General features: G+C 47.2%; 1 protein-coding gene across 3 annotated transcripts in view; it reads left to right on the top strand.

Moving 5' to 3' along the window:
- Positions 1 to 17,795, top strand: part of GRHL2 (grainyhead like transcription factor 2) — a 155,065-nt gene extending 137,270 nt beyond the window's left edge. For 2 of the 3 annotated variants that reach the window (XM_073893053.1, XM_073893054.1), the window contains 3 exons: positions 456 to 541; positions 13,049 to 13,113; positions 15,035 to 15,485. In XM_073893053.1, coding sequence (XP_073749154.1) covers positions 456 to 541; positions 13,049 to 13,113; positions 15,035 to 15,149 — 266 coding nt within the window. In that variant the 3' untranslated portion in view covers positions 15,150 to 15,485. Of the gene's footprint in view, positions 1 to 455; positions 542 to 13,048; positions 13,114 to 15,034; positions 15,765 to 17,184 lie in introns of those variants that run through there. The other variant, XM_025871495.2, reaches the window with a different exon arrangement.
- Positions 17,796 to 20,231: the final 2,436 nt, after the last annotated feature.

The raw sequence follows: 20,231 nt of genomic DNA on the forward strand, positions 1-20,231 counted from the left end.
CTCTCTAAGGGACAACAAATTCCTTAAGGTCAGACCATGTCTTAATTCACTGCTGCAACCTCGGCTTCTGACACACAGCCTGATGGGTATTTGGCAATATTTGTTGAATGATCAAATGAATAAATAGAAGACGGAGGTTGCAGAAAGGGATGTCCTAAGGAGATGATGATGGACCCACCTTGAGAAATTCCAGTGTGAACAGTGTGGGAAAGCATCATAGTCCATTAAGTGTGACTCACTTGTCCCTTTACTCCCTCGAAGGGCCCCTTGGCCCCTGGCTGCAGGTCGGCTGTGGAGGTGCGGCAGTCACCCTCGTAGGGGTCGTCTGGGTCATCAGGGGTCCGCGACCTCATAGATACTGTCAGCCTCTGACACGTGTGTGACAGGAAGCAGCCTGGCAGTGGTGGCGGCTATGTGGGCTCCTCAGTCACGCCTCCCCTCTGCTTCTCTTTCAGTGCTGTTGTACGTGCGGAAGGAGACGGACGATGTGTTCGACGCTTTGATGTTGAAATCCCCCACTGTGAAGGGCCTGATGGAAGCGGTAAGCAGCTGACCCTTTCAGCCTCCAGGAAACCTGCCTCTGTTCTCCTGAGCTGGAGTCCGTGCCTTAACATGCAGCCTTCGAGATGGCTCTGGAATGAGCTTTATAAAGAAAAAGAAAAACAGATTTATGGGAACACTGATCTCCACACCATCCTGGCTTATTGGCATTCAAGGAGAAGGAAGCTTTGAAAAACTGCCAATTCCCTGTCAGTTTATGGCTAATCAGAGTAAGATGCCATAGAGGAAGGTTCGTCTGTGAGTTTCCATTTGTCTCTTTGTGTGAAACCAAATTAGATACGTTTAACTTCCAAATATGCACAGAACAGAAACAATTAGGAAGTATCTTGCTAGCTGTGATAGTGTAATCCAAAATAAAAATGTGACATCTTTTGGTTAAGAAGCATTCACGTACACATGGCCATTGCTGGGCTACAGGATTTAAGTAAGACTTGGAACTTCCACCCTCACTTCCCATCCCCAGTTAGTCTAGCTTCGGGGAGTCTGGGCTCTGGAAAAGTTATCTGATATTTTATCCATATGTTATCCATCCAAATAGGACTTTAATACGACTCTACTTTGACTATTTCTCCCTCCCACCTTTTTTTTTTTTTTTTTTTTGGTACAACGATGTAGAAGATCTGGGTATGTTATGGCAATGGAGACAATAGGACTGCCAAGGGACGGTCCACAATCACTTGTGGGTCTGCAAAACTGCGACATTGGAACAGCATCTTGGGTTTTATGGGGCAAAATATTACAATGTATAGGATAGGACTAGAAGTGGAATCGTACAATATGTGGTCTTTTGTGGTTGGTTTCTCTCACTGAGCATAATGTTTCAAACATGGTGTAATATAATCAGTACTTCATTCTGTTTTATCACTGAATAATAGTTCATTGCATGGATATACCACATTTTGTTTTTCCACATTTGTTGGGTGATAGACATTTGGGGCTTTTCCACCCTCTGAGTGTTGTGAATAATGCTGCTGTGAACATGTACAAGTTTTTCTTTGAACCCTTATTTTCAGCCACTGAGTAACCACTGCCTATACTCCTCCACCACAGCAGAGTCGAGCTTTTGATCTCTCTTAGGGGAACTAGTTAACACCTTCCTTGCTTTGCTTGGCTGTGAGTATGGGGGAGAGTAGTGCATGGTATCCTTTGACCTTGTAGGCTGGGGAGAGATCAGGTTGGCTCTGGGCAGTTGCCTTGGGGCAATTCTGACTTTATCTCCCCTTCCTGGAAAGAAAAGGTTTTACTGATACACCAACACAAGCTATCTCCTTGCTTCTTGAGTGGGTCATATGGGCAAGCAGGGCCACAGACGCTCCTTTGAGCTCCAAAGGAATGACACCAGCAGCCCTTGCAATTTGGGGGTGGCCGCCAAGGACAACGGGTTCTATTTAAGTGAAGACTTGAGCACACCATGAAGTAAGAAGGCAGGACACTGTAGTTGTATGCTAGGTTTCTTTGGGGCCTGGGTGGGGTAAGAAACGGCTATCTCCAAGGCATGCGTTCTCTGAGGACCAGCGCCTCACTAGTGTGTGGCATTTACCACAGTTACCAACACGCACTTGGAGATTCAGTGTAGCCTTGTGAGCCAGCATATGGGCTTTGGGCTCAGAAACCCACATGTAGATCGTCAAGCTCTTACTAGTGGGGCAAGCTTCTTAACCTCTTCTTCATCCTTCAAATGGAAATCATAATAGTACCTACCTCACAGGATTGCTGTGGGGATGAAATGAGACACCACACATAGAACTCCCTGTCTGGTTCCTAAGTACCCGATAAAGGTTAGTTTTTGTTACCAAATCAGAGCTAACAAAGATCGTGAGAACACTTCCTCCTTTTCCTCCGATTTTGGATTTCTCAAATAATCAGCTACTTTACAGATATGGTCTAAAAGATGGAAAGCTTTTTTGGTTCGTGATTCCATTCTGTAATTTCCCACTAACCTGGCATTTTGGTGGAGGCATGGAACTATGGAAATGGCGCAGGTAACTGGGTCAGAAACTCTGGAGGTTGTGTGGGAGTTCCCCTTCTCAAGCCTAGAGACGGAAAGCTGCTCCTAAGGAATGATCTTTATGCCCCACAGTCCAAAACCCCACATTAAGCGAAACTTCCAAAGGAGAAAGCAGTGTGACTCTGGTCTCTATGCTTTGTTCAGCTTTTAATTTTAAAATAACATCATTCTGTGTGGGGGGGGGGGGTTATATTTTTTTTAACAACTTAAAACTGCATACAAAAGAATCCTAACTTTTAAGAAAATCTGTTTAATCAAGAGACATTGTACTTGACTTCAAGCCATCACTTTGAACCCTGTCAGTGGTTGAAAGTGGCTTTCTTTTTCTCTTTCTTTTAAAGATTTTATTTATTTGTCAGAGAGCACAAGCAGGGAGAGTGGCAGGCAGAGGGAGAAGCAGGCTTCCTGCTGAGCAAGGATCCCGATGCGGGACTCAATCCCAGGACCCTGGGATCATGACCTGAGCCGAAGGCAGATGCCTAACTGATTGAGCCACCCAGGCATCCCGAATGTGGCTTTCTATAAAAGCACAGTCCCCCACTCATTGTGGACCCAACAGATACTGTGGGCCTAGGATGTTGCTTCTCTAAGTGGGGGATTCCACTGGATTCTCCTAGGTACTTTTCTGTGATGCCATCCCGGAACCCTTCACCTGACCTTCAGAATCAGGCTCTCTGCGGTGGGCCCAGGAATCAGCATTGGTAGCAAACTCCCTGGTTGACCTGAAACCACACTAAAGTTTGGGAGCCACTGCCTGGTGTGTACATTGGCTGGAAACTGATATTAGGGTCAGATTCTGCCTTAAGGTCCTATGTACATATTCACTCCAAATGAATAAACCCCCTCATTACCCTCTTTTGGGACCAGAGTTCTGCAAAAGTAGATTTGAGCAGGGGAGTGGCCCTGCAGGCTATTTCATGCGCGTAGACCCACCTCTGTGGATTTGGGGAATTGGCTGGCCTGGGTCTAGGGTACCTCCTTCATCCTCCATCAAAGGTGTGGGAAGACCACACCCTTTCTTTATTGAGGAAGGTGCTCACAGTCTTCCAGGGAGAGCAGACCTCACAACTCCAAATGTAAAAGTGTGTCTTGTGCAAAGTAGGTGTGTGTCTTGCAGTTTTTGAAATAGGAACACCTGCTTCATATCAGTATTCACATTGTCTTATTCCCCTCGTGAACTAGTCTTTGAAAGGTTGGCTGTGCCTCACCTTCCTCAGCTGTAAAATGGAGTCATCAAGAACATAAATGAGTTAGTGCAAGCACGCAGGAGCTTTATGTGAGCAGGTGATGGCAATGACAATGAGGAGAACGCAGCTGCTCCTGCAGCAGGAAGACTTGGGTTGCTTTCTATTGGAGAACCTTCTCTTATTTCTGCTGTTAACCTCAAATCCCCTATCCTCAGCCAAGCATTATTTAGATGTAGAAGAAACCCTGTCCTCCCCCAAAAAGTTCTGCATTTTTTTTTCTTTTTTAAGAAAATAATTATCGGCAACCAGTGGTGCAGTGTTGATTGATCACAGAGACAGACCAGAACAGCGTTGCCACCCTTCCTTCAGATGGGAGTGGAGGTCTGAGTCCGGTAGACTCACTGAGCAGTTTGGGGATGGTGATGGTGCTCCTCCAGCCTACACAGATTTCCTGGAGTCTCTTAAGTCAGGTCACTCAACAGGATGGAGTCGTTCTGTTATCTAGAAAGTGGGTTGTTTTTGTGCTCAGCAGACATTGTAGTCTCCCTTGAGATGATAGGACTGGGTTTGCCTTGAAAGGGTCACACGTCCCCCCAGAAGCTCAGACACAGCAGCACGCACAGGAAAGAATGGGTTGGCGAGCGTGATTGAGCTCCAGTCACAACTGTGGAGTCTCGCACCTGACACTCTCAATCCTTGGGTTCCTTCCTCACAAAACGTGGACCGTGCCAACTTTGAGGAATTGTTTTACTTGTACTCTCCTTGACCTCTCACTGTCTGAGAAGGAGCTCTTGACCACAACAAAGAGGAGTGGAATTATTGTTTAATCTCTGCTGTATTGGGTCACTTTGCTACAGGACCAGATAATTCTTCTTCTTTTATGGGTCCTGAACCTCCCACACCTTCATTTCACATGCCACAAAATCATTACCCATACAGAGGTAGACACTTGATAGAAAAAGAAAAATGGTTCTCTGTCAGCGGATGTTAATGAATGTTCCCATACTTGGTATCATTTGGATGAAGCAGACCGTTTCTCTTTTCATCTGCATGTTTGATATCATGTCAACCAAGCCACTTATGTAACTTTGATAATTCACTCTGGCTTCTTTATTCTTATAGTTGGGTTTTATTTATTTTTTAAAAAATTTATTTATTTATGTTGAGGGAGAGCGCACAAGTGAGAGGGGCAGAGGGAGGAGAGAGAATGTCAAGTAGACTCTGGGCTGAGCGCAGAGCCTAACGCAGGGCTCGATCTCACAACCCTGAGATCACAACCTGAGCCGAAACCAAGAGCTGGACACTTAGCAGACTGCACCACCCCTATAATTAGGTTTTTTAAACTTGATTACAGACAAGGATTTGGTGACGATGATGGTGGTAGTGGAGGTGACATGAGTTTTCAAAGTTCTTCTTTTGACTTTTCTAAGTGATTTTACCTAGTAATCCTACACATGAATCTTCAGCTGCTGTAGCCTCCTTCTAGTCCCTGAGCCCCCCAAGGTTTACTCATACCTCAAGGCCTTTGCCCCTGTTGCACCTTCCGCCAGGAGTGTTTGTCCTCCATGTGGAGAAGGCTCACTCTCGCTTCCTTCAGGCCTCTGCTCACAGGGCCCTTGCTGAGACAGGCCTTGCCATACCACCTACAGAAATGGCATCTGTCATTGTTCTCTCACCATGCTTTGTTTTATTTCATAGCACTGATCACCACTTGACATATTTAACATTTGCTAGACATTTTTTTTTTTCTCCTCCCCAGTAGAGTGTAGAGCTCATGAGCACAGGGACTTGGTGTCTTCTTTTTTTTTTTTTTTTTTTTTTGGGGGACTTGGTGTCTTCTGTGTATCCCCAGATCCTTGAGCATAAATATTTGACTGAACCGAGCACCTACTATACACATGCCACCATGCTGAGTGCTGCAGGTGGCACGATTTCACATGCATTGCTTCATTTGATCTTTACAATACCCCTGTGAACTTGGCAATGCAAGTATCATCATCACCATCCTACAGAGGTAGACACCGAGGCCCAGGAAGGGGGTCTCCCAAGGTCTGATAGCTCCACAGAGCTGTGGAGCCAACTTAAGCCCTCGAGCAGTTTCAGTCCAATGAGAGAGATGTCCACATACGAAAAGTTATTTGAAGAAGAATAAACTTTCCAGACCACAGCTCACCACAACTGAAGGAAAGAAGAGAGGCAACAAAAAACCATCAGGCAAGAAGTAGTATGTGTAGGGGCTGATCCCACAAAGTCAGGGTTCAAATCCTGGCTCTGACATTTTGTGTGATGTGACTTTGGGCGGGTTACTCGACCTCTTTGTACCCCAGTTTCATCATTTCTGAAATGAGGATAATAATAACGTGGGATATTATTACTAGGATGATAAAATGACATCTAAGGTTGTGATGATTAACTGAGTTCATACACATGGCATTTAAAGGTAGCACATAGAAATTCTCTATACATAGGTGGTAGGTAGGTACATACATATGTACATACACAGGAGGTGACTATAAGCGCTACGGGGTAGGGAGGCAGATTGAGACTCCTCCAAGCCAAAGGGGCTAGAGAAAAGGGTAGAGATGTTCTCTGTTGGTGCAGCTAGCTGATGCACACAAGGGAAAGTTTTGCTCATGGTCTCAGTAGCGCCGTCTTCAGTTCAACTGAGTTGTTCATGCATGGAGTAGAGGCTGTTACTCCCTGATTCTCTTGACATGTCAAATGCAGCCACTGATGATGTGTTTGCAAGCAAGAGTCCCCTCATTCTTAAATGTGTATCTTAGAGCCTGCACTGAACTGTTTATAACTCCAAATAAAAGTCACTGGCTTCCAGAGCAGGCTCTTCTGGGTGTCTCTAGACAAGGCAGACTGAGTCCTACACTGGTGAAAGCCAATGGGAGTCCCTAAGTTCTGCCTGTCACATACCTGAGGTGTCTGGGCAAAGAGAATGCTTCACAAAATTAAAGTCTAAAAAGTTACAGATCATCAGACAACCAATAACACATTGATGAGATAAGTCTAAGAACCTAGGATCCTCCTGGATGTAAAGGAAGTCTTCTGGGTCTTTAAAAGTAACAGTAATGGGGCGCCTGGATGGCTCAGTTGGTTAAGCGACTGCCTTCGGCTCAGGTCATGATCCTGGAGTCCCGGGATCAAGTCCCACATCGGGCTCCCTGCTCAGCAGAGAGTCTGCTTCTCCCTCTGACCCTCTTCCCTCTCGTGCTCTCTATCTCTCATTCTCTCTCTCTCAAATAAGTAAATAAAATCTTAAAAAAAAAAAAAATAAGAATCTTTAAAAATATCAGTAATGGGTTTTAAAAATTAGGAAAGTGGACTATCATTTCAGATAAATTGAAAAGCAGAAATTAAAAAGCAAGCACTCCTACTAATTCCCCCATTTGAGAAAACTATGACGCGGGCACGTCTTTTCCGTGCATAGAAAGGAGGGTTTATGGGTGATACCGTCCAGGTCCCAGGCGGAAGGAATCCTTCTGTAACCCACTGATAGATGGCCAGCTTCTTCCACACGAAACCCTGCAGAGTCTCACTTCTTCCCAGGGTTCTGAATTTGGCAAAGCACACTTCCTTGCCTGGCATGGAGGCAGAGGACGCCGTGTCACTGTGGCCTGGTACCAAGCTGCCTCTGGCTTTGCCTTCGACAGTTGCATGGAGGGCACAGCTTTGCCCTTCAGTCTCACATATGCCCATTTACTCTGAGCGTTCAGAGTCTGAAACCAGACTGCCAGATTGTTCCCTTTCCAATCTGTCGCTGCCACTTATTGGCAGGTACGTTATTTAATGACTGTAAGCTCCAGTTGCCTCACCTGAAAAACAGGGCTCATAAAAGGACCTATTCCCCTGTAATGATGGGAGGATGGAGCAAGTTCATAGATGCAGAGTGTTCTGCGCCTCTACGATGGGCACTCAGTAAGCACTCAGGAAACGCTAGCTGCCGCCACCGCCGCCACTACGCCCAGCAGATCCTGGTCCAGACTGGAATTGTGCGGGGTTTATGCAGGTTACCTGGCTCTGGCTGGGCAGTTATCAGTTGATGTGTGAGCTGAGGTAGTTTTCATGCTTTGGGGCACTGAAAAGACAAAGAATCAGAATCACTTTTCTTTCAGAAGAGGGGAACCTACAGATAGTCTGGTGATGTTGGGTAGAAAAATGTCCCTATTTTATTTTAAAAAGAAGTTCCGAATGACACCCACCAAAGTTAAAAACCCCCAACTCTTTTAGGCCAAGCAAGTCAGAATAATTAGGTACAAATAACATGTAGCCCAGGGCTCCAGGCAGACAGCGGGTTCTTAGGTACGGAATGTTTATCAGGGATTCTTCCTTTTTTGTGCCATGCATGTCTTTGGTAGTGTGATGAAGTCTATGGGTGCTTTTCTGAATAATGTTTTTCAGTGTACAAAATAAAAAACATAGGATTACAAAGGAAACCAATTATGTTGATAACATTTCCATCATAATAAAAAATGTTTGTGATCTGTGAATACACGTGCTCCTTTTTCATGCATTAGTTATCATGGTCTGTAGGCGGGACTAATAACTACTGTACTTCCGAAGGGTGAGGGATGCATGTGATTGATATTTCGAGATATCTGCGGTAACTCTACTATGACATGAAAATACCTGTGATTTCCATTGGTAACAAAACACAGGCACTGTGCTAACATTACTGTATGTTTGTAACTGAAGGGAAGGCTAAATTAAAGCTGAGGGTTTGTGAAAGTGAAAATAAAGAGGTCCGCTTTCCCCACCCAAGTTCGTGTGCCTACTCTTCGGGCATATGCAGACCCCGGGTTAAGAAGCTCTGGCTTAGACCAGCCAGGAAGTGCTGAGGAAGTGGCAGCTCCAGAAATGAAGCCCAGGAGAGTTACCCCTCCAGCATTTGTTCTGTGCACCAGCTCTGTTAACGGGGTGGTTTTAGAGCCCCAGGGAGGGGGCAGCGAGGTGAGCTCGCTCCTGGCGAATGGCCGTGGACACCTCCATCCTCCTTCCTGCGTGCCTTCAGCAAGGCTCCAGGTGCAGAACCAGCTCACATCAGCATTTCTCTTTTGATTTGCATGTACAGGTGTGGACACACCGGGACACCTGACAAATAGCGTAAGTTGTAAGTACCAGGCTTGGGAAGAAAGAAAGGAAGCAAAAATTCTCCCGAAGGGAAACGGGAGTGAACTTGGGGAGGACTGACATTGGTGTCAATCCTACATTATTCAGAGTATCTCACCTGATTTGGAAGTAGCATCAAGATGCTCAAAGAAACTTGCTCGTCTTAAGAGTTTATTTAGATAGATATAACATAGCGTCTTCCCAAACAGTTGCTGAAGGCATTTGGGTTTCTGAGGAAGGGATGCAGAACTGCTGTGCAGCCAGGTTCTGTAGGAATGCAGTAGTCCCCCTTATTCCTGGTCTCCCTTGCCACGGTTTTACTTACCTCTGGTCCAATACGGTCCAGAAGCAGAGAGCCTAATGCCATGTCACAGTGCCTATGTCACTCATGTCACTTCGTTTTGTCAACATAGGCATTTTATCGCACATCATTACAAAAAGAAGAGTACAGTGTAGTAAGCTATTTTGAGAGAGACCACATCACGTAACTTTTATTACAGTACAATTTTTAATTACAGTAGTAATTGTTCTATTTTATTATCAGTTATTAATTTCTTACTGTGCCTAATTTATAAATTAATCTTTATCGTAGGTATGTATGTGTAGGGGAAAACATGGTATATAGAGGGTTTGGTACTACCTGAGGTTTCGGGCATCCATTGGGGGTCTTAGAATGTAGCCCCCACGGGTAAGGAGGGACTGCTGTACTTCCAAAATATAAGCATTTGTGGAAACCTTAAATTTTGTATTTGTAATTTTATTGAATGCTGATGTAATTTGGCTTATCTTTGCGGTCCAACACATGATAGATTCTCCTTAGGAGATGTTAGTGTGTATGCGTGTATGCGTGTGATGTATAAAATATTAAATCTAGTATATCGATTATATTCAGCTGTTCTTATTTGTCTTGGATTTGTCCAATTCTGAAAGAGGTATGCTGAAGTCTCCCACCCTAATTGTTCTTTCAAGTTGGCCCTACATCTGTAATTTGTGCTGTGCTGTTGGATGCATACGCTGTTAGGATTGCTATTCCTTTTCACCTTGTGCTTTTTATCATTACATAATATCCATTCTGACCTCATCAACCTTAACTCTTGCCTTGTCTCCCATGAATCTCCTCACTCCCACTCTCCTTCTGCTTGTGTGCGTTTGGGAGGGGCCTCCAGCCCGCGCCTCTTTATTCATTGCGTCCTGTTAAGTGTTTCTCTGCTAAACATCCAGCTGGTTCTCTTTCTTTCTCATCCTTCTTTTAACTTTTCTTTTTTTACCCTCTCTGACACTCTGACTTCCAATAGAAAAAGGCAGTTCAGTGGAAAAATGCAGTTCATCTCATTTGGTATAATGACTGATAGACTTGATTTTCTTCCTTCCGTATTACTTTTTCTTTATTTGTGATTTTACTCTGCATTTTCCGCTTACTTTCTCTTAAGTTTGGCAGGTATGTTATTCTCTACTTTTCCTAAATTATTTCAGTCCCTCCTCCTTATTTCTCTGTGATTTGAAAATAAAATTCCAGCTATTTTTCTCACCAACACTCTAGCTCCCCCGCCCTCCCCGAGATGAGGCTTTGGAGCTTGGTTTCTCCCTTCTCCCGGCAGCCTGAGTGTGTGGGGGTGCTCACTCCGCTGTCCCCACAAACACCCGACTTCTTGGTGTTGCTGAGATAGTGGATAGTGCTCTCACTCTAGCAAACGATGAGATTTCCCCCTTCATCATCTCCTTTTTACTTGGAGAATCTTTAGCATTTAACTTCGCATCCCCACTCCGTCTATGTAAACACACACACAGCTAGATACAGATATATAACTGTATGCCTTTAATTATATATATATATAATGGAAAGATATATGTAGAGAGAGGGTAAATGTAGGGTTTCTATTCATTTAAAAATTTATTTATGGCACAACACTGGTTGCCTGTTGTCTTCCCCCTTTGCCTGGCTGAAGTCTCCCTTCTGATGCATTTTCTATGTAGATAATGTTCTTCTGTCTGTATGTTCCTCCAGTGGGATATTTGGGTGAAATTCTCTCTGAACCATTGCATTTCCTTGATACCATTTTTTTTTAGCCTGCGGCATAGCTTGTTGGTGTACAGGATTCTTGGGGTGAAGTCCTTTTTTTCAGTTGCCTGAAGGGGTTACCCCACTATCCTTTGGTTTCTGGGGTTGCAGATGAGAAGACTGAAAGCCAGGTTTATTCTTCTGTTCTGGGGTGTGTAACTTGTTCTGGGAGGTTCCAGAATCTTTTTATTATCCTTTGGAGATCTGGCTCTTCCATTATTTGTTTAATTACCTCCTCTTCTGCATCTGTTCCTTTTTTTCTATCTGGCAGCCTGGAGAGTCACACCTCGTAGGGCCTGTGTTTGTTCTTCACATCTCTCTTTTCTGTTTTTCCAGTCTTTCGTTCCATTCATGAGTTCCTCTATGCTGTCTGTCTCTGCTCTGCACTTTGAAATTGGTTTTCTAATGGATCTTTCCAAAAACTATTGGTTTGCTGTATTGACCACCAATCCTTCAATTCATTTACTGAACTTTAAAATGTTTTTAGTTCAATAAGCATATCTTTAGACCAAATTTTGCACATGTGTGCCACCTTCATAAGTGGTCTTTTATGTTCTGTTCAAATGAATGCCTTCAACACAAGTGCTGTCAATTTCCTTTGCTGCTCCCAGGCCACGTTATTTCATATACTGGGCTCACTGCCCTCAGCTGTGGCGGGGTGGGGCTGGTCCTGTCAGTGATGGAGCAGTGACGTGGGGTAGGCGGGCCGCTGCTTCCCCCGTCTCCTGTTGCCCTCTCGCCCTGGCCTACCTGTTCTACTCCTCTGGGCTTATTCCCAGGGTGAGGAGTCCTTTCTGTGCAGGAGGAGGAATAAGAGACGGGACTCTACGGTTCTCGCGGGATAAGCCCTTCTGGGGATGCAGAGCTGCCCTGCCTGTGCTCTAGGGCTCTTCAGCCTCTTTTTGGAGCCCCTGCTCCACTGCCCAGTCATCCCCATCTCAGACCCCACCTGCCCCAGCCGGTTGTGAGCCCCACCAGCCTCTGGGCTCAGAGGAGGCAAGTGGATTGGATTCGGGACAGAGAAAGCATGAAAGGCATTTAGGGTAGCCTTTCTAGAATTCATCTCCAAACTATGATGACTTTATATTTATAAAAGTGAATCACAATCATTGTAAGAGGGGGAAAAAACACCACAGAATGGTACAAAGTAGAAAGTGAAAGGATCTCCTAGTTTCTGTCCATTCTTCCGGGGTAGCCACTGTTAATAGCTTGCCAGGTCCTTCATATAGTCTCTATTTCCTTACATACTTATTTCTTAAAAAGTACAAATGGGGTCACACTATATGGACTGTTGGGCAGTTTGTTAGCTTTTTTTTCCCTCATTGTGTTAAGGACTTTTTTGTTTTTTTTCGATATAGACTTGCCACATTTTTTAAATGACTATATGGCTTTCAACTGTGAAAATGACAAAACATGCTTAACAAATGGTTGTTACACACAGTTTTCTCTATTATGAACAGTGATGCCCCCATCTTCAGCTTTCAATGGTGGATTTTACTCTATTGATATTTGTAATTCTCTGTTGTTTTATCAACCTTTTGGCCTTTTTTCTTCAGGTTTCATATCTTTGTGGGAATGATCTTCCTTCCTTGAAGATGATACCAGTACAAAGAACCTAAACTGTTATGGTTTCAGCCTTCACATGTAAATCTTTGATCTGAAATTTATTTTGATGTAAGAAGTGGTTGGGGTGCCTGGTTAGCTGTCGGTAGCGTGTGCGACTCTTGATCTTGGGGTCATGAGTTTGAGCCCTACATTGCGCATAGAGCTCACTAAAAAAGAAAAAAAAAGGAAGTGGAGAAGGGCTTCAGCTTAACTTGTTGAATGTTTTTTCAATATGGTTACTTATTTAATCCAACATCTCAGAGTCCATCTTTTACTGCTGATCTGAGGTGACATAGATTACATTGCCACATGGCTGAATCTTTTGTTGAATGATTTAAGGTTTGCCCGAGGGAGAGTCTCGCACCTGGGGCATATTGGGAGCCTGACTCCTGAGTGAAGGACACTGACACCCAGGAGAATTTCCAAGAGAGTGAAACTGGAGCTTTCCCTCCTGCCTCTGCTTGGCTTCCCCTTCCATGCTTACCTGCCTTTTTGTTACTGGTGTTACAGATATCTGAGAAGTATGGGCTGCCTGTGGAGAAGATCACAAAGCTTTACAAGAAAAGCAAAAAAGGGTAAGAAAGAAACTTTAACTGACTTCGAAATCAGATCAGTCTACATGGTGCCTTTAAAAAAAAAGATGGTGCCTACCTTTTGTTAGTTCTATTGTCCACCTTTTATAGAAATTGTGTGTCATCCTTACAAAGGATTGCTGAGCCACTTGCAAATTGAAGGCATTTTGAAGATCTTAGTAAGAGAGGGAGGGAAGGAGAGAGTGTATTGTCATGATGCTGGCTGAGACGTCCCATTCCAAGGACAGGATGAGCCGGTGGAATAGAAGGGTCCAGAAGTGGTGAGGACACTGGGGAGAGAGGGGCAAAGTCACCCCTCTGCAGAGAGCTGGGTTTATAAAGAATCACATGCTGCTCTTGGGATTGGTTTCAGGATGACACAGTAAGAACAGGAAGCGTTCAGGGTGAAGAGAATTCTTCTGAGGGAATTATTAACCAAATGATCTAAATGATCATTGGACCTGCTTGTTCTCAGTGTTAAGAACAATACCTCAATTATTGGGTGTTCAGTAGGTTCTGGGCCCCCTGCAAAGTGCTTCGTGGGCCCTGTGCGTTCCCCCCTCACACCGCTGCCTCCAGCCTCCTGGGGCTTCCTGTGTATGAGGTTCTTAAGAGTAGAGGCTGTAGGAGCCGGATTTCGTCCCAGGAGAGTTTCCACTGAGTCAGCTTCTGGAGCTACTTTCCTATAAAATGCAGAAAATGGGTCTTTAAACTCTTCTCTGAGCCTCTGTCATAAAGGAAATTGATTTCATCTGAGATGCCCAGGCTTTCTGAGTGGTAGATTGGGAGTCAAATGGGAAACCTTTCCCGCCCGAGCCCTTGTTGGCAGGTTCACTTAAATGCATATTACAGTTTTCTTCACGGTCCATGCAATAGGCTGAGGGTATTCCTTTGATGGTGAGATTTGGGTAGTGTCTCAAGGTCTGACTGCTGAGCTGAAATCCTTGGTGCAGACGTGCATGCTGATGGTGATGACGTTTCACTTCCATCGAGCACTGTGTTGGGCCCTGTACTAAATGTTATTCATTACAACAGCTCTAGGGCAGGGTTGTTTTTCTTATTTTGCAGAAGAATAAACTGAGGCTCTAAAAGGCTAAAAAACCTGCCAGATGACACATAGCTGTCAAATGGTCATTTCTTCAATGACAAGCTGAGATCTGTCTGATTTCCAAATCAGGAACAGAGCCTGGAAGTTGTTGATTCTCCTAAAACTAAATCCACTTGGATAGTTGACCAAGGAGTTGGTCACATGTGGTGAAGTGCGAGCTTCAGAGTGAGGCAAAGCAGTTTCCAATCTAGCTCAGCCATGAATCAGCTGGATGAACCTGGGGACCTGATCTCACTTCCCTGCACTCAGTTTTCTCATTTGCAAAGTGGTGATGGTCACACCTACCTTCAAGGCTGCTGGGAAGATTAAAGACAAGGTCTCGGAAGCACCAAAACCAATTACATGCTTGGCAAAGGGTAGCCACACTTCTTGATTTTCCTTTTCCTCCATCTATGGAGTACTTTTTTAAAGTGCATTTTCAAGAGGCACGATGGTTTAATGAAAACAGGTAGGGACCTGCTTAGGCCCTGGCTCTATCAAGAGCTACCTCTGTGATTTCAGGCTCACCCCTCTGGGCCCCAGTTTACCAATCTATAAAGCAAGGGGGAATGATCTCTGAAGACCCGTTTAATAAGGAGTCACACGAGGTTAGTTCTGACAAATCGAGACTTTGTGTTCCTCAAACTAGTTTCTGGGGAAAGAAAATATGATGAGGGTCTTCTTTTCCTGCCTTACCTCCTCTCTCCTCCCCCCCGTCCCAGCCGCCCTTGCCAAAGACTGGCCAAGGGAAGCCCACCCGGCCTGCAGTCTGCGCGTGCGCACTGCTCCTTGTTGATGGCGTCTTTGTTTCTTACCCCCCACCCCACTCCCTGGCAGCATCTTGGTGAACATGGACGACAACATCATTGAGCACTACTCGAACGAGGACACCTTCATTCTCAACATGGAGAGCATGGTGGAAGGCTTCAAGATCACACTCATGGAAATCTGAGCCCTACTCTCGGCCTCCCCTCGGCAGGGGCCCTGGGTGCCTTCCTTCCCAGTGGAGACGGGACCCCGGCCTGGAACCCAGACACCCACCTCCCCCTCCTCACAACCACTGTTACAGACTGTGCTGGGAGCCGGGCGAGGCACGGAGCCCGTTCCTTACCAGCGTGTTTGGCCCACCCACTGACTCCTGGAGCCGAAGCCCGAGCCCCTCAGGAAGGTGTGCTGGGCCAGTCGGACACTTATTTATTGTCCACCTGGTTCTGGAGCCCGGGGTCCAGGCCCGCTAGGACACTGCAGGACACTGCTGGCCCCAGATGAGACCGTCCAGAGCCCTCCCCTTCCAAGGGAAACACAGCCAATCCGTTCGCCCGGAAGAGCCCGAGAACGTCTGGGTCCTTCTGCTTCACCTCCGCTTCTCCTGAGTGGCGGGACCGAACGGGCTCTGCCGCTGCAGTAGTCCCCGGGGGCCAGAGGTGGACCCCGCTTCCGGGTCAGAAAGCTTCAGGTCGCCCCGGGAAAGGCCATCCTGCTAAGCACCTCCCGGGGTTTCCAGCGAGTGGCCCCCGGGCCTTGTACAGGAAGACGTTCCGCTACGCTGTAATTAGTAACCCAGAAGGTATGCCTGGCTATCCTGTACATAGTGTTTATAATATGGCAATAATATATTTTACCTGTGGTACGTGGGCATGTTTACTGCCGCTGGCCTTGGGGCGACACGCAGCCGGGACTCCGCCTCTGTGCTGTGCAGGAGGCGCCCGGGGTAGGGAAGTGGCCTCCAGGGCGCCGGGAAGGACGCTCGGCGGGGGGCGTGCCCGCCCTGTGGGCCGCGGCGCTTGTCTCGCGCTGCGGCCGGGCCTGGCAGTCCGAGCCGCCTGGTCCGTGGCGGGGGTCAGATTGCGCGAGGCCCCTGCCCCTCCAGCCGCGGGGAGCTTGGCGGAGAGCCTGAGGGGCGCTGTGCTGGGGCCCGCTGCAGAATTCCTTGGTGATCGTGAGGACCTGGCCCCTGTGGAGTGCCTCACGGTTTACAAGTGCATCCTTCATCTCAAGTGGCTCCCCCAGAAGCCGACCGCAGCCCTGCGAGCCCTGCCGGCAGCTTAGCTCCGGATCCACAGGCCGGTGCTGCTTCCTGCGGCCGCCTCTGCTCCCGGCTGCGAGGTGGGGGTGGGGGGGGGCCCAAGGGCTGGGGGAGCGCCCCCAGAGCGCTCTGGCTCTTCTGCAGGCAGCCTCCCGAGGAGGGCTGGGAGGAAGAAGGTCCCGTCCTCCCATACATGCCCTGGGAGACCAAGAGGAGAAAAAACGCTTCCCTAAACCATCACAGAATGATGAGGCGTCCTGGGCTGCTGTCCTCTTTGAAGGGACAGGTAGGTGGTCTCGGGCTTTGCATTCACCCTCGTGGGCTGAAGCACTAGCCTTTTGGTAGCCAGACGTGTCCTCCACCCAAGGTCTGCACTGGGACAGGTTCTATGTATGGGCCTCGATTTGTTTTCGAAGCACTTTGATGTCTTACCTGGGGGGCTCTCTCTCCAAGGCCTCCCTGCCTCCCACCCCGTCTGGCCCTGCAGGAGGCCCAGAGCAGGACGGAAGGGCTGTTTTCAGCCCAGCTGGCTCTCCTTGAGGCTGCAGAGGATTTGAATGGGACGGAGAGCAGGGGCCGCACCTAGGGAGATGTCGGGGTGGTGGTGAGGGGGCACCTTTCCGTGTGTCTTCTGGACACCTTACCCCTTCCCGTGGTGCCGAAGGTTTGCATCCTGGATTCAGTTCTGCTCCAGCCTGTTCCCTCCTCCCCCACTCTGACCGCCATGCCCTGGACCAGCAGCTTGGGGACCCTCCTGGGTACTGACACGGCTGTGTTCTATGATGGACACATTCAGTGTTGGAAATAGGTGATGTACTATGCACTTCCTGTGCTCCTTGCCTCAGGGGTGGGCTCAAACATGATTGGCAGACACTATTGGGCTGGGGCATAGACTCCAGAGCTGGGAAAAGGTAAAATTTTGGGCAGTCTGACACAGGTTATACTACCCTTCTTTCTCTAGGCTCTGTGGGAAAATGTTTGCCGGTCCTGCCCTAGGCCGAGAGTGACTCAGAGATGCTTTGCATTTGTTTCCGGCCCTTGAGCAACCACTGGGGTGACCCCTACCCACCAGAACCAAGACTGAGGCCAGTGCCACTGAAGGGTGGTGCAGAGCATCACCTGCCATCTGATCTGCCCCCCCCCAACCTGTCCCCTCAGCATTCTCAGAGTGCCCGTGGCTTAGCGTGGATGTATCCTCCACCATGAACATCAGCAGAGCTGCAATGAGCACAATCTTCTGAGCAGAAACACTCTAAAAAGATAGGAAAAACTGCCTCCTCTTTTTTGTCCCTCAAATTAATCACATTCAATAAATATGCTTTTAAAAAAATCCATGTAAGATGAGGGAGATGTAAAACAAGTATTTTTCATATATATACCCAAGTTGCTTAGACTTAACAGGTGTTTGGATATTGGGACCAACAGAAAAATGCAGTCAGATGTCATCTTGGACTTGGATCCTAAAAGCCTAAGCCCAGAAACTTAGGAAGCGTGAAATGAATCAAACATTTATTTTCCTTCTTATTTAAAATTAGGAAAGTGCAACAGAAAGAGAGGGTTTGTGCCAAATTCTGTGAACGGCCCTTTCTTAAAAACAAGCAAGGGAGATTGATAGATGGACAATTTGCTCTCGTGTTTTTTTTAAAAAAAAAGGCAAATGTAACTTAATAGTTTTGTAAATGGGAGAGGGGGAATCTATAAACTATAAATACAGTTATTTTATTTTTTGTACATTTTTAAGAAGAAAAAATAAATATTCATAATGTCAGAGTAAATGACAGTGTCTGGTGCTTTCTGTGAGGTGGGTATTGGGGCTTTTCGCCTTGCTGGAAGGAAGCTTCAGTGTGGCCTTGGGAAGATTCTAGGCTCCCCCGGGGCACCTTCGTGTCCTAGGCTTCAACGCAGCAGGCGTGTCCTCTTCCTGTGGACTGGTGGTGTTCCGCCCAAGGTTACACGAGAAGAGACCTAAAGAAATCAAGAGGCCTTCGATGTGATGGTGATGGGCCACCAGGGTGGTTATTCTTGGCCAGCTAAGGGCAGGGAGTAGGTTCTGTCCACATGCTTTCACCTTCCTCACTCCCAGTTCACTCACCCCCACTTGAGTTATCACAAGAACATTCTGGCTCTTTAGTTCATCTGTACCAGCCTCTACAGACACTGAAACCACGTGGCTAAAACTCCAATCATCTCATGACAGGCTCTTGCCCCACTGCCTCCCCACTGAGCCACCCTGCTCTTCAGCCACCATCCACCAGAGAGCCTCTCCAGTCCAACAAGCAGCATCTCACACTGTCTGTCCATGTCCACAGCTTTCGAATCTTAGCTAAAAATTTGCCTCGAGAAAGTCTTCTCTGACAACTTCAACCCCAGTGGTACCGCCAGTGGCACCCCCAGCAGCTTCTATGCCTGGACCAGGGCAGGGAAGAGGAGGCTGGGGGAGGAGCTGATAGAGGAGGATTCCCAAGGGATCATGGGATTAACAATGGGCCACAAAGGCCTTTTTGCCATGATCCATGTTCCACAGCCTTCATGGGCAGTAGAATGGACCTACAGGCCTGAGTAGGTCCTGCAGAGGATGCAGCTGGTCTCCGCATCTGCCCTGAGGTGGTCCCTCCCTTGGCCCATGGCAGCCAAGGCACTTCTGTTTGATGAACTCTGCTGGCCATGTGTGCCACCTTACCTCCCACTTCCCGGTGCAGGACTCAGGTCAGGTAGATGAGGATGACCAGTTGTCAGGGCCACAGGGTCCAACCCTGACTTGCCTTCCACTCTCTGTGCTAATTCAGTTCACTTACTGTGGTCCAGGCACTGTGCCCCAGGCTGGGGACAAAGAGGCAGTGATGTTTGTGCAAAGTGAAGGTGGCCTGGCATGATTAGCACAATAATAAGGGCTCACCCTGGGAGAGCCAGGGCTCTGTCATCACCCCAATTCTAAGGCACACAACCCCTCCTACCCTTAACCCTTCTTGTACGACATGAGAAATCACCAATGTGAGTCTCACTTTGGGAAGGCCACCTACTCGAATGTCTGAGCCCATATATCTGAGGGTCAATGGGAATGGGGGAGGGGATGGTCACTGTGTCAGTTCAGGTCCTCCAAGAAACAGAAGTCAAGATAGGATTAGACATTCAAGAGATTTATTGGGGGAATTCGTGTGAATGATAAAGGGGAAATGAGCAGGGGGAGACAGGGAGAGAATGTGGACTAACCCCTCCGAAAGGAAGGAAGGAAGGAAGGAAGGAAGGAAGCTTGGGCAGGAGGAGCCTCACACTGCCTCAGCCAGGCCCCGCAGAGAGTCCTGGAGCGAAGGTCACCCGCGGAAGAATCCCATGTGGGGCAAGAATGGCTCAATTCTAATACCCCCACCATGTGCAGTCACTGACTGGGAGCAGCCCCAGAGAGCGTGGCCTCGGAGTAAATGCTGAGGTGGCCCCAAAGATTGCAGCTGGAGCCTTTCAATCAGCTAGCTGTGCTTCCAGCAGCAGGGTCTCGAAAGATCTGAAGAGCACCCTTTAGTGACCACAGCCAGCCCCTTCTAAAAGGTCTCCAATAGAAATTCACTGGGGCTCTACTCTTAAAAGTAAACATTCCCTGAACGGGTTTTCTGGTCTACCACCTTAGGCTGTTAAACCTTTCGTCCTCAGGGTCTTTCATCCCTATACTTTTCTGCACTCTGCTAAAGGGGTGCATGGGTTAATTTTGGAGACTGGAATTCTAGGAAACACAGTGGGGGAGGGAGGCTCTGATCAGCCAGAAGCAGCAAAAGAGAAGGGGATGTTGAAAGGGCACTAAAGGCAAACGTTACCAGCTTTTTCCTGCGTAGCAAATACCTCTCATGCACCACTCAGGAAAGAACTTGATTTCTGCTCTGCTGTAGACATAGATGTAGATTACTTGGTGATTGTATTCAAGATGCTAGACAAAACTTACCAGCTGAACTGTGAGCTTGGTCTCCTACTTCTTTGCTAATACCTCCTACCCACCCCCAACATACACACACCTCCAAG

The sequence above is a fragment of the Callorhinus ursinus genome, unplaced genomic scaffold, assembly GCF_003265705.2.
Source record: "Callorhinus ursinus isolate GAN/ISIS: 27379988/994484 unplaced genomic scaffold, GSC_fseal_2.0 scaffold5, whole genome shotgun sequence".
Classification (NCBI taxonomy): Eukaryota; Metazoa; Chordata; class Mammalia; order Carnivora; family Otariidae; genus Callorhinus; species Callorhinus ursinus.